At 37.1% G+C, this 14461-nt stretch overlaps 2 protein-coding genes across 2 annotated transcripts in view; both read left to right on the forward strand.

The window, feature by feature from the left end:
- LOC107555551 (cyclin-dependent-like kinase 5) overlaps window positions 1-1886 on the forward strand; it is an 11053-nt gene extending 9167 nt beyond the window's left edge. The window contains exons 11-13 of the mRNA XM_016238378.1: window positions 1090-1120; window positions 1332-1412; window positions 1492-1886. Coding sequence (XP_016093864.1) covers window positions 1090-1120; window positions 1332-1412; window positions 1492-1578 — 199 coding nt within the window. The 3' untranslated portion in view covers window positions 1579-1886. The remainder of the gene's footprint in view (window positions 1-1089; window positions 1121-1331; window positions 1413-1491) is intronic.
- A 3729-nt stretch (window positions 1887-5615) lies between these two features.
- The window catches only part of LOC107554781 (tomoregulin-1-like), a 30523-nt gene continuing 21677 nt past the window's right edge, over window positions 5616-14461 (forward strand). The window contains exon 1 of the mRNA XM_016237391.1: window positions 5616-6278. Within this exon, the coding sequence (XP_016092877.1) occupies window positions 6131-6278 (148 nt within the window). The 5' untranslated portion in view covers window positions 5616-6130. The remainder of the gene's footprint in view (window positions 6279-14461) is intronic.

A 14461-nucleotide genomic window follows, 5' to 3' on the forward strand; every position in this document is an offset into this window, starting at 1 on the left:
AATTCTGCTTCATTGAAGGGTCACAGAAGCATGTAGTCTCTGTTACCCTTAATGGAAGGCGTTTGAAACAACCAGGACTCTTCCTAGAGCTGGCCTCCTGGCCAAACTGAGCAATTGATGGAGAAGGGCTTTGGTTAGCATGGTGACCAAGAAGCTGATGGTAACCTACAGGACAAACATCGCTGCAACACTCCACTGATCTGGGCTTTATGGCGGTGTGGCCAAACTCAATCCTCTCTTCAGTTAAGACACATGAAAACACACTTGGAATTTACAAAAAAGCACCTAAAGGACCCTCCGACTCTGAGAAACAAGACTCTCTGGTCTGATGAACCTCAATTCTAAGCATCATGTTTGAAGGAAACCAGCTCCGCTCATCACCTGCAGAGTACCATCCCAAAAGTAAAGTGTGCTGGCAGCAGCCTCATGCTGTGGGGCTGTTTTTCAGCAGCAGCGACCGAGGGACTCGTCAGAGTAGAACTAAAGCTCAGTGCACCAAAATATTGAGATAGCCTTAATGAAAACCTAGTACAGAGCATTCAGAACCTCAGACTGAGCAGAAGGTTCACCTTCCAACAGGACAATGAACCTAAGCACACCGCAAGAGTGGCTTATAGACAACTGTGTGAATGTCCTTGAGTGGCCCAGCCAGAGCCTGAGCTTGAACCCAATCAAATATTTCTGGAGAAACCTGAAAATGTGCATCTGCCCCCATCCAACCTGACAGAGCTTGAGAGGTGAACGGGTGAGGTGAAGAATGGCAGATAATTGCCAAATGCTGATGATCAAAGCTTGTCGCATCAAACAAAAAAGATTTGAGGCTGTTAAGGTGCTTCAGCTAAATATTTAGTTACTTACGCAATGTACTTATTTCAGTTTTTTATGTTTACGAAGTTGTGACAATTCTGTTAATGCTTTGTCAATATGGTGTATGGAGTGTAGATTGATGTGGGAAAAAAGTACATTTAAGCAGTTTAACATAAGGCAGCAACATAACGTGAAAAAAATGAAGGGGTATGAATACTTTCGCAAGGCCCTGTATATATATATATATATATATATATATACAGGTGCATCTCAATAAATTAGAATGTCGTGGAATAAACTTCCTGATTATAAGGTACAACATTCATTCGTCTAAATGCTGGCAGAAATTTTCATTTTCAAAAACGGTGCAGATAATACGATTTTGCACACACAAAAAAAACATGAGGATATGGTGAGAATGTATAAGTAAACCAAACATTAACATTGTTTTAAGAAGTACTATTTTGATACATTTATTCTGCATTCTATTTTAATCATTTAAATATATATTTTTATTTTGACAGCCGTACCCAATGTACCCAGCTACTACATCACTTGTGAATGTCGTCCCGAAACTTAGCAGCACTGGCAGAGACCTACTACAGGTGAAGTATTTTCATTGTGTTAACAATGAGTTCATGATTTTATGCTTTAGCTGGATTTTTCTGTGTTTGTCCTGTGCAGAATCTTCTGAAATGCAATCCAGTTCAGCGAATTTCAGCAGAGGAAGCCCTACAGCACCCTTACTTTGCCGATTTCTGCCCACCCTAAATGTCAGATCCCCTTGACATCATTTAGGAACACAGATGGGCCAGTCTTACCTCGTGAAACCCCTTCAACACCTCCAGCGTTCAGTTATCTTTCAGTTTGAGTTTGGATCACACCTGCTATAGCAGGATAGAGGGACCCTGAAACACTCCTCCCTCTACATGTTTTGGTAATAATGATATGATTATGATCGTGACTCTGTCTAATGCAGAGTGTGGTGCTGTTGTCCTGCATAAACCATGTATTCGACTAGAGTCTCCAAAAATAGTTTTATTACATTATGTGGTCTTAAAGGGATAGTTCACCCAAAAATAAAAATTCTGTCATCTACTCACCCTGATGTTGTTCCAAACCTGAATGAGCTGTTGAACATAAAAGAAGATATTTTGAAGAATGTTCGTAACCAAACAGTTGACGGTAGCCATTGACTTACATGGTATTTTTTTTTCCATACTATGGAAGTCAGTGGTTGCTATCAACTGTTTGGTTGCCAACAGTTGAAGCAGACAGAATTTTCATTTTTGGGTGAACTGTCTCTTTAAAGGAACAGTTCACTTAAAAATTAAACTTACGCACATATAAATAAGTTGCGTGAAATTCTTCAGCATACAGGTGAAAAGAATTGAGGTTGACCGGTAAATGTTGACCGGATTTTCATTTTTGAGTGAACTATTGTTTAAACTTTAAAAATGCTGATCATCACTTGTACACTCTAAAAAATGCTGGGTTAAACACAACCCAGTGCTGGGTAAAATAGGGACAAACCCAGCAATTGGGCTGTTTTGACCCAGTGGTTGGGTTAAATGTTTAACTGGGTCAAAACAACCCAATTGCTAGGTTTGTCCCTATTTTACCCAGCACTGGGTTATATTTAACCCAGCATTTTTTAGAGTGTAGTTACCAAAATTTCAGTAGTCCTGGCCCTACATGATTCATTTAGTTGCCAAATTCATAGATCTTTAATGGTTTACAAAATGCTGCCGTGAAGACTACTAAAAGCAGCATTTTTTTTTTTATTTGTCAAAGATCAAATGAACAGTATAATTGAATAAGGTACAGCGCACATACTTGATTTAACTTGTTACAATATGTAGTATTTAAAAAAAGTTACTTTTACACTTATGTTTTGTGTTGTGCATTCAGCAAGGGTATGGAAATAAGTGTAGAGTTGTGCGACTGTCATTTTGCCATTTTGTATGAATGAGATTTTAGCAGTAATTTTAAGCAATTCTGTAACTGTTTTCAATTTAGTTTTTGTTCCTCCCCCCTCCCCCCCAACTTAAACTTCAGTTAAATTGCTGATAATTTACTCATCCTCAGGCCATCCAAAATGTAGTTGAGTTTGTTTTTTCATCGGTACACATTTGGATAAATTTACCATTATATCATTTGCTCACCAATGGATCCTCTGCAGTGAATGGGTGCCGTCAAAATGAGAATCCAAACAGCTGATAAAAACATCACAATAATCCACAAGTAATCCAAAATAATTTGTATCTGTCAAGACATTTTTAACTTCAAACTGTTGTTTCCAGCTAAAATACCAGTCCATGATCCATAGTAACACTTCCTGCAGTGAAAAAGTTGTCTCCTCTGTATCAAAAGAGATGGACTTTTTCCACTGGAAAAAGTGTTGTTGTGTATTATGGATGAGTATTTCAATGAAGCAACGGTTTGAATTTAAAAATGTTTTAATCATGGATTTGTCTCTTACATATTTTTCCTTCTGAAGATGTTAATTGATGGACTGGAGTCGTATGGATTACTTGTGGATTATTGTGATGTTTTTATCAGCTGTTTGGACTCTTATTCTGACGGCACCCATTCACTGCAGAGGATCCATTGGTGAGCAAGTCATGTAATGCTAAATTTCTCCAAATCTGTTCCCATGTAGAAACAAAGTCATCTACATCTTGGATGGCCTGAGGGTGTGTAAATTATCATTTTTGGGGTGAACTATTACTATTTAAAAAAACTTATTTTGTATAGTGGACCACAATATTTGCCTTCAACAGCCTGAGCAATAGATATGTGTAAAAGAGCAATGTTTTCGTAAGGCCTCCATTACAATGTCATTTAGTTCAAGTTTAATAACAGACTTTGTGCACACTTTAGACAGTCACTTACAAATGCACACAGCAAGCTGTAACCACTCAAGCAGTACAAAGGTTACTCACATCTTTAAACTGAACTGATCCAAGATGCCCGAGTTCATTGATGCAACTGAGCCGATTCAGTTAAAAAAAAAACAGCTGCACGAGACACATCTCCTCACTATGAAATAAAGAACTCATTCTGGATAGTTTGGAGGAACAGAAACAGCAGCAGCAGTGATTGTCTGGTTTTTGTAAGTCAGTCAATTAAATGTCTGTCTGTGAGATCAATAGTGTTCTCGTGTGGCCTCGGGATCAATATTGACACCACTAGTGCAGCTGGGCCATCCAGACCAAATTATGATGAACAACCCTGCAGCACAGCACACGTTTAGATATGGGGCATCTACATACATGTATACATAAATGTTATACCAGAAGCCAAACGTTCTCACAGCCACATTTCAAGAACATTTATTGCATATTACTGCATTGTCTGTGTTTTAATCCTTTAATGGCCCCTCGTGCGTGGAACTGTCATTAATCAGTGTAAAATGTCATAATGGGCCACAATTCTAAAATGGATGGCATTTAGTGCATCTGGAGGAAATAATCCATTAATCTGCATTTCAGAGATAATAGATGAAAATGACAGACTTATGAATATAGACTGGAAACATTTGAGGTGACTAAACAAAGCACTGCAGATGTATGTCTCAGTGCATGATTATGACGGTCACCAAATCACAACATTTACAGTGCAATTAAGCATGCACTACTTTAACCCCCTCGCTCTCTAGCCATTAAAATAATAGGTCAATACCATTGTCAATACAGTGGGTACGGAAAGTATTCAGACCCCCTTAAATTTTTCACTCTTTGTTATATTGCAGCCATTTGCTAAAATCATTTAAGTTAATTTTTTTCCCTCATTAATGTACACACAGCACCCCATATTGACAGAAAAACACAGAATTGTTGTTAATGAGGAAAAAAATTAACTTAAATGATTTTAGCAAATGGCTGCAATATAACAAAGAGTGAAAAATGTAAGGGGGTCTGAATACTTTCCGTACCCACTGTATACAGCAATATGTATCACCCTTTTTATATAGCAAGAGTTCATGGTGATGATGTCCATACAAATAAAGGTTTACATAATTACATTACAAAAAAGAAATACAGAAAATAATATAATAATACAAATATTCATATTTTTATTTATTTAATATTTATAATTCTTATTCTATTTTTAATTGTTAATTATATCAATAATCATTTGTAAACATTTAAGTGACAAAATCATGGAAAACCAATATTTACTATGGTTATGTATAAATATTGATATAGATTTCTAAAAATGCATATAAATATACTGAATATATATGAATAAATATATTCATATAAAAGTCATAAAACTTCATAAACATAGCCTACTGTAAATGTTGTGATATTTATATAAATTATTAATATAGTATTGCTTGCTTGATTGGTTTGTAGTGTAAGATAAATAATGTTTCTTTAACTGTGTAGTCAATAACTAAAACTAAAAACCTTTTAAAACACTATATATAAATATGTGTACTTATTTGGGGCAACATTTCTCATTTTAAAGTTAATAAAAAAAATAGATATAAAATGGCAAAAACAACAAAATGACTCAAACTTTAACCAAAATTTATACAAATAAAAATTTATAAAACTATAAATACTTAAAAACATAAAAATGACAAAAACAACAAATTAATCAAATTTAAGCTAACGTTAAAAATAGCACATTCAAAATATTAGTAAGACTATAATAGTATATCAGTGCTAGTCAAATAACGCTGCTGTGCAAACATCAACTGGAAAATGAATTAATTAACTATTATTAGCCTAATAAACCCAAACTCGTTCCCACCACACGCCACTGATTGAGTCATATACGACCGCCACATGGAAATCAACTGCATCCTAATAATGACCCAACTGTAGGCTTGCAGATTTTTAGGGGTCCTGCGTTTCCTCCGGGAATTGGGGGAGGAGGTGGTTCCGGAGTCACGTGACTGCAACCCATCCGTGCCGACCCTTTGTTGTTGGGATTTTGGGCAAGAAGGAGAATCGCGATATTGCCCCGACGCGAAAGGATAGCAAAGACACCCGAGGACGAACGATTTCTAAAGGACGTTAAACCGTCCATACGCGTCGCCTTTTCCTCACAACTAGCAAAACAGACGCGCTTGAGATGCACACAAAGACAGAGCGAGAGGCGTCCGCGAGCTGTTATTGAGGCGCTCCAGCTCAACAGCGAATCCCCGCACGCTTGTTTTTAACCGGAGGGATGCTCATAAGGCTCCGTCGGCCTTCCTGGGACACAAACACGTTTTAAAAGGGATATTGTCCGCATCCTCCACAGCCTGCTCCTCTTTTGTTCCCCAGCACCTTTATTTAACAGGTCAAGGAGGAGATACTGAGACATCATGTTGGTGGGCACCGGGCTTGTAAGCTGGACCCGACCAGAACTGTCTGTGTTCTGCCTGCTGACCGTCATCCTCAGTCCAGCGCTGGGATCCGTTCAATCATCCAACCCGCAGAACACTGACTGCGTGTCCGGCAAAGGCTGCTTAGGTATGCGTTCACTATTTAATATGTTGCATGAAAACCAAAGCATGCTCACTTTGTATCTTTGTTGCAGATATTGCACATTTGTTGAAGATGGAGATTCAAGCATGGCCTCTGGAGGCTTAGGAGATGCAGGCAGTGTAGGGATGCTAAAATGAAACTACCAATGTGCTCCTGTCAAATAAACTGATGCATGGGGCTGTTTTGAATTGCGTGCATGTATTACCTCGCCTTTGAATGGTTTTGCATGGGCGGAAGTGAAGCATCCATCGTTTGGTGCACCAGATCAGGTGAGACAATATAAAGGGAAGCATGAACCCCACCCTATAACATCACTCTCATCAGATCAGGGGTGACCACAAATTCTCTCTTCAGCTAAGGAAAGTGCTTTCTATAAATGAGATTCTGTGTTTTTTTATAGCTTTGTGTGTGGTTGTTCTTTTATGCACAAGGATAGGCCAATTATTATGTTTTAAGCCACATGCATGTGGCTTGGGAAGGCAACAGTGAGCCCCGCTGTCCGTACTGTCCTGTATGGCAACCGATGAGGGGGCTTTCAGGCTCGAGGCCTGTTTGAAAAGGTGTTGTGGTCTTATTTACTGTTCTGTATGTCCTTTAGAAACATGTGTTCATTGTCCTATAGATTGGATAATGGATGTTTCCAAGCGTATCCAAGTCATTGTCTTAAAGATTAGTGGAGTTAATGCTCTGTCATTGCACATTTTAATCCTGTTGGCTCAACTAGTATGCTTGCACCTGATGACTTTTTACACACTGACTGCATGTTAAAATAAGTAGCCTTTTAAAATGTAACCTTTTAACACAAAGCTCATCTCTGTCCTTTGGGTCATTATATATAATGTAAACTCTCCAGATGGGCGCTTTTTCCCCTCGCTGTCTTTCTTTTTAAAATCCTGACACCCTTTTTGTCACCTAGAATTAATAGAAGGAAAAGCAGCTGACAATAGCGGCCATTGTGCGCCAGTGTTTTCAGATTCAAAGCTCCAGGCACCAGTGGTTTAATCAGTGGCTGTCCTGCATAAGTGCCGGGATGGTTTTGAAAAAGGCAGGAACACAATGGAGCAAGTCTCAGGGGCATCTGAATTGCCCTCAGCAGTTGGATAGTACTGACCACAAGCAGAAAAAGCACCCTTCATTGATGCCCTTCTCCTTAGTGTCACTAATTCACTAGACGTGCTATTTTGGACCACTGCGTTAATGGTGTTTCTTTTATCAAAGAGCCTAATGCACTGCTGGATGTATTTTGGCAAGTTGACAGTGTTGCGAACCTTGCAAAAAGTGCATTTAATTGTCATGTTAGTCTTTGCATTTTCTATATTTAAAAACCCAGATATGATTTCAGTATTTATGAAGTTCCTGGAATTTGATCCTGGATCTCAGTTAATCAATATTTATGCTTGTATCTCTGCTTTCATTTCTTGCTTGCGTTTAGCAAATGATAAATTAGAATGCAATTATTTCACCCTCACTTTTTAGATAAATATCAAATTGCTTACCTGATTTAGTAGAGTAGTTTTGCCTCAGGAACTTGATTTTTATATTGAATTGGTGATGCAACACAGTTTGAAAGTTTGTGTAGCGTACCAAAGGAACAAAATATCCTTTTGAGTGAAAAAATATTAATATTATTGTGATCTGAGCAATATGCTAAATTAAATAGGAAAACGTATATGAAAAAATTACTTCTGTAAATAACAGCATTTGAATTAATATCAAATTGGGCCAAATCTTTTATTAGTGTACTACCAAGTGACATTCATTTGCACCAAAATACTGTTGGTTCATTGACATGCATGTTTTTAATTTTATAGGCCAAATTATTTTGCTTTCCTAACCAAGTATGATTACATAGTCAGTTGCATTTTATTTGCATTAATTAATCATTATTTAATATTTATTTTTTTAATGATTTTTAAACATACACTCTAAAAAATGCTGGGTTAAATACAACCCAGTGCTGGGTAAAATAGGGACAAACCCAGCAATTGGGTTGTTTTGACCCAGCGGATGGGTTACTACCCAGAAGGTTGTGTTAAACATTTAACCAAACCGCTGGGTCAAAACAACCCAATTGCTGGGTTTGTCCCTATTTTACCCAGCACTGGGTTGTATTTAACCCAGCATTTTTTAGAGTGTATTTTACTCCATATATTTTTGTAATACATATTAACATAAATTCCATTAATACAAAGATAATACTTAGCAAGAGAACAGAAACTTTACTTGTTCACTTTAAGTGTTTCTAATCTCTATCTAATCTATTCTTTTTTAAATAAGCCGTTTGAGTTTTGGATAATGTCATTAGATAATGTGTTTTAAATAGCATTTACTGTTGAGTACATCCTGTGCTCTTACCAATCAGAGCTCTAATCTTTGTCTGATCTGGACAGACACGCTGGCTCATGAATGAATGGAGAACCTCTGAAGCTACATAGAATGATTTCTTTAAGTAGTCTTCAGCCCATTTCCAGACCGCTCTTGAAACACACATCTCTCACAACACAAAGCGCACGCATCTGAGAATATCAATTGACATGCAACCGCAGTTTTGTATTCAAGGATGCCGGGGTTCTAAAGCAAGGCTGGATATGAAAACCCAACTCTTATACTCATCAGTCAATTTAATGGCTTTCCATTGAACAGACAAACGGCCTCTAAATCACTCCAGTGCGAGAGAGATGCTTTATGCACATAGCTTCCTCGTAGCCCATAGGTCTGAAATCAATGGCGTCCACCGTGACAGGGCGAGGGGTCGACCGGAGGGAAGCGCTATTGCAAAGCTTTGCATAATGCATGTGTGTGCGTGCATTGGGCACTTGCGAACCCATTTAAGGCAATATGTTCACCCTGCGTGTTGTCACGCTATTTTAGCCCATCCTTGGTGGCTTTCTGTATTGGACAAAGTGGATTTAAGCTGAAAATGTTTAAGCAGATAGAATGGAATTGTTTAGCTGGTTTAAAGTGAGAAATGTGTAATTTCTGTACCACTGCACTCTAAAAAAATAAATGTTCTTTTATTGGCATTGGTGGTTCCATGAAGCAGCTTTGACATCCATGGAATCTTTTCATTGCACAGGTTCTTTATAGTGGAAAAGGTTCTTTAGATCAGTGGTTCCCAACCCTGGTCCTGGAGGCACCCCAACACTGCACATTTTGCATGTCTCCTTTCTCTCACACACCAGTTTCAGGTCTTGGAGTCTCTACTAATGAGCTGATGACCTGAATCAGGTGTGTTTGATTAAGGAGACATGCAAAACATGCAGAGTTGGGGTGCCTCCAGGACCAGGGTTGGGAACCACTGCTTTAGATCATGAAAATAACCTTAACACTAAATAAAAATGGTTCTTTTAACAACTATTCACTGAAAGGTTCTTTGGAGAACCAAAAATGGTGCTTCAATGGCATCCCTGCGCGCAAAAAAAAACAAAAAACTTTTGGAACCTTTATGTTTAGGAGTGTAGAGTTTTAAAACAAATGTTTTAAAAATGTAACATTTACTTCGATATGCTTAGAATTTAAGCAGAAAGCGTTAAGCAGATATAAGTTAACAGTATTTAAGTGTTTAGCTGGTTTAAAGGGCAAAATGTATCATTCTGTGCCACTAATCACCGAAATAATGATTGTTTTCAATTAGGTTTCTCCAAACACTCCCCTTCCGCCATTGGTCAGACTAACAGATAGCTCTGCCCTCAAACTCACACCATTGGCTGAGCCAGTGTTGCTATGTGGGGTTAAATGCTTTAAAATATCAAAAAATATTTTTATGTTTTAAAAATATCAACTTATGGTTTACTTAGATTTGTCTTTGTATATTAAGCTGGGATTAGACACAGAAATAATGATGAGAGGATTGTTATCAATCAGGTTTCCCAAACACTTCCCTTTCTGCCATTGGTCAGGATGAAGAGATAGCTCCGCCTCAAATTTGCACCATTGGTTGAGCCAGTGTTGCCATATGGAGCTGGTCGGAAGGCTTCAACAAATGTTTTAAAAATGTAACATTTACTTCGATATGCTTAGAATTTAAGCAGAAAGCGTTAAGCAGATATAAGTTAACAGTATTTAAGTGTTTAGCTGGTTTAAAGGGCAAAATGTATCATTCTGTGCCACTAATCACCGAAATAATGATTGTTTTCAATTAGGTTTCTCCAAACACTCCCCTTCCGCCATTGGTCAGACTAACAGATAGCTCTGCCCTCAAACTCACACCATTGGCTGAGCCAGTGTTGCTATGTGGGGTTAAATGCTTTAAAATATCAAAAAATATTTTTATGTTTTAAAAATATCAACTTATGGTTTACTTAGATTTGTCTTTGTATATTAAGCTGGGATTAGAAAGTCCTTGGTAGCTTCTGTTTATAGATACTTAAATATTGTGCTATGCTTATTAGAATTGCAAAAAAAAGTTAATAGGCCATTCTGTAATTGTTTAACTGGTTTAAATGCAAAATGTGTCATTTCTGCAGCACCACACTCTTTAAAATAAAAGTTCTTTATTTTATCTGTGGTTCCGTGAAGAACCTTTAACATTCAAATAAACTTTGACTTGCACAAAAGGTTCTTCATAAGTAGAAAAATGTCCTTTTAGATTATAAAAATCTCCTTCACACTAAAAATTTTTTTGTAGGGAAAGTAGTTCTTCTATGGCATCCCTGAAAAAAACCCTTTTGTATGCTTTATTTTTAAAAGAGTAGAGTCACAGAAATAATGATTGTTTTCAATTAGGCTTCCCAAACACTGCCATTGGTCAGAAGAACACATAGCCCCGCCCTCAAACTCACGCCATTGGTTTAGCCAGTGTTGCTATGTAGAGCTGGTCAGAATGCTTCAACAAATGTTTTAAAAATATCAACTGATGGTTTACTCAGATTTGTCTTTATATATTAAGTATGAGATGTATTGGGATGAGAAAGTATTTTAGCATTTACAACAAACCAATAATGCTTGCTCATTTAAGATTGCTCATGTAACATTTTGCGTCATACCATACCAAGGTGTGTTTTGGTCCTAAAGTGCTTAACTCTGATGTCATGCTTGTGGATTCTGTCAGTTGCAGAGTGGCATATAATTAAGAGGCAATTATTTTAAGCAAGCCCTTCACAGATGGTGCCCTCAAAGAGGCCTAGCCCACAGTAAACCACAATTACTCCCACCTACAGACACTGCCAAGTGGACCATGCTGGTAGGCCTTTGTTTCCTTCTACATATGTAGTTACACCATCACTTTGATGGTTAAAGTTCTGTTGCGTACTTCAGAAGAACCGGTAGTTGATGGTTCTGGTATATAGGTTGTATAGTTGTGGTATTCTTTACCACAAGACTATAACTTGTTGGGATTGCGGTGAAACACTTTTAAGATGTTAGAAGATATATTTCTCCAAATAATTCACTGCCAAACTGAGGTTAAACCAAGTTTATCACTTTAAATTAATGTTACTAACCATCTTGCAGATCAAAGCAGCGGCGGTTCCTGACCACTAGACTGCACAAACGCACTCCTTCACAGTAATGGCTGATAGCTTCATACCTTTGAATGTTTGATCTTACAACATTAGACTTCGAGACCCGTATCACCGCTTGTTTGATCTCAAGGACCCGACTGATCTAATTATAACAGTACAAGTCGACTGCAGTGGATTCTGGTTGGGACTCATTAACAACAGCTCTAGTCGTCCACTCTCTTTAGGATGTTTGCCACTGCAACCCTCAGACCAAAAGTGCAATGCATTCCTGGTCATGATCATACATTTTGCTTCTTTGAAGTAGCTTTAAGTGTCTCTGTCCTTTAACTTTATCCATCACCCAATTTCTGTGCTCTAACAGTCTTTCTCTGCTTCTTAGTAAGTGTATTGTCTTTTTTTGTGTGTGTGTCCCTAATATGCCGGAGGCAAAGAGGCGCTACAGAATGGAGAACATGCGTATAATGCTCTCGTCCCTCGCAGCAGTTTACAGCAGTACAATTAAAGCACAGCCCGGAGCGCACGCTCTGAGAGATTGGGTTTCTTCGTTGTCCTTAAAGTACGTTTTAGCTGAACTTGAGTAGCTAGATTGTGTATCAGTGAGAAGGAAGTAATTGTTAAAGTGTAATTTTGTGATATATACACTGAACAAAATTATAAACGCAACACTTTTGTTTTTGCCCCCATTTTTCATGAGCTGAACTCAAAGATCTAAGACTTTTTCTATGTACAAAGCAATAGCCAACAATGCATTGTATGGGTCAAAATTATCGATTTTTCTTTTATGCCAAAAATCATTAGGATATTAAGTAAAGATCATGTTCCATGAAGATATTTTGTAAATTTCCTACCATAAATATATATATATATATATATATATATAAGTCTCTTGCTTACTAAGGGTGCATTTATTTGATCAAAAAATACAGTAAAAACAGTAATATTGTGAAGTATTTTTCTAATTTAAAATAAATATTTTATATTTTAAAGTGTAATTTTTTCAAAGCTGAATTTTTAGCATCATTACTCCAGTCTTCAGAGTCGCATGATCCAGAAATCAATCTAATGTCAATATCAAATATCTGATATCAATTGTTTTGTTGCTCAAGAGACATTTCTTATTATCAATGTTGAAAACAGTTGTGCTGCTTCATATTTTCTGGAAACCATCATACATTTTTTTAGGATCCTTTGATGAATAATAAGTTCATCAGAAAAACGTTTTTTGTGTGTAATGTTTTGCATTTTGTTTGTGTAATTTTCAAAAAAATTTTGTAACGTGTGTATATATATATATATGTATGTGTGTGTATATGTATGCAATCTATAATTGCATGTAAAACTTTTTTTCACCCGACTCTTTCCACATGCTGTGCTGTTATGCTGTTTTCGCAGCGCTGGACTCCACAAGAATCCCTGCTGAAAAGTCATGCTTGAATTTCCGTACTGGTTCAGGCTGGTTCATGTTGCCGGTCTAGCACGGTCATTAAAGTTTCATTTGCATAACATGGCAAAAGCAGCACAGCTCCCTTTAGACTCATATTTATATGATACTTGCATTGAACTTCTTTCAAAAACATCTTTAAATTGGTGAAATGTTATAAGCTGCTGAAGAAGGAGAAAAGTACCTAGCATATGATGCAGTTAAACATCCTTTAAATGGGAACGAGGGCCCAAAGTCGAGCTATAATGTCACAGCTTCCTCCTTTTTAATAAGAGACACTTTGCAGGGTCTATTGACCCATTGAGGAGATGAGTATCGACTGGTCTTGAGCGGATGAGCTGTTTGGCTACAGGCAATGGACTGATGTCCTTATCTTTCAAACGGCATTGATTTCCGTCGCTGCTCTGATTATCTTTGCGCAGTGTGAGATCTGGGTCTCCCCTCTGCCCCATTTCTACCCCACACACATTGTGCTCTGTTTGTTTGGAGATGTGCAGTTGGAAATGGGTCAGTTCAGATGAGGGACCTTTAAGGAATGTCCCATGAAGGAACTATGAGTTGAATGAGGTTTGGTGTGAAGGTTAGGGCTTATTGGTTGGTTGTTCAGTAGAGGAACTTGTTTTGTAAATATGAAGCAGACATGCATGAATATAATTGTAAAGTGAATGCAATTGTGTATTTTTACATTTTAAACAAATAAATAATAGCCATTCTTACAGCATTTTTCACAACAACTATAAATATTGCTTAACCTGCTATGGAACTTAAAGGGATATTTCACCCAAAAATTAAAATTATAATCAAAATTTACTCACCATCAAGTAGTTCCAAACCTGTATGAGTTTCTTTCTTCTGTTGAACACAAAAGAAGATATTTTGATGCATGTTGGTAACCAAAGAGTTGATTTTATTAGTATTTTTATTTGATTATTTAGTATTTTCTTTTTTCCATATTATGGAAGTCAATCAGCAACTGTTTGGAAGAAACTTGAGGGTGAGTAAATGATGACAAAAGTTAAGTTTTTGGGTGAACTGTCCCTTAAACACATTACATGATGTGGAATATATTGGCTATATATTGGATATATTGTAAAAGTGTATATATATATATTGTAAAGCATGCTACCATGATATTATGGATGTTACATGGCAATACTTATTTACTACTGTAATACTACTTTGTTTTTTGTTGTTGTAGTTTTGAACATGGTACCAAGCATACATATATATATATATATATATATATATATATATATATATACAGT

Source organism: Sinocyclocheilus grahami, unplaced genomic scaffold (genome assembly GCF_001515645.1).
Source record: "Sinocyclocheilus grahami isolate Dianchi unplaced genomic scaffold, SAMN03320097.WGS_v1.1 scaffold19.1, whole genome shotgun sequence".
Classification (NCBI taxonomy): Eukaryota; Metazoa; Chordata; class Actinopteri; order Cypriniformes; family Cyprinidae; genus Sinocyclocheilus; species Sinocyclocheilus grahami.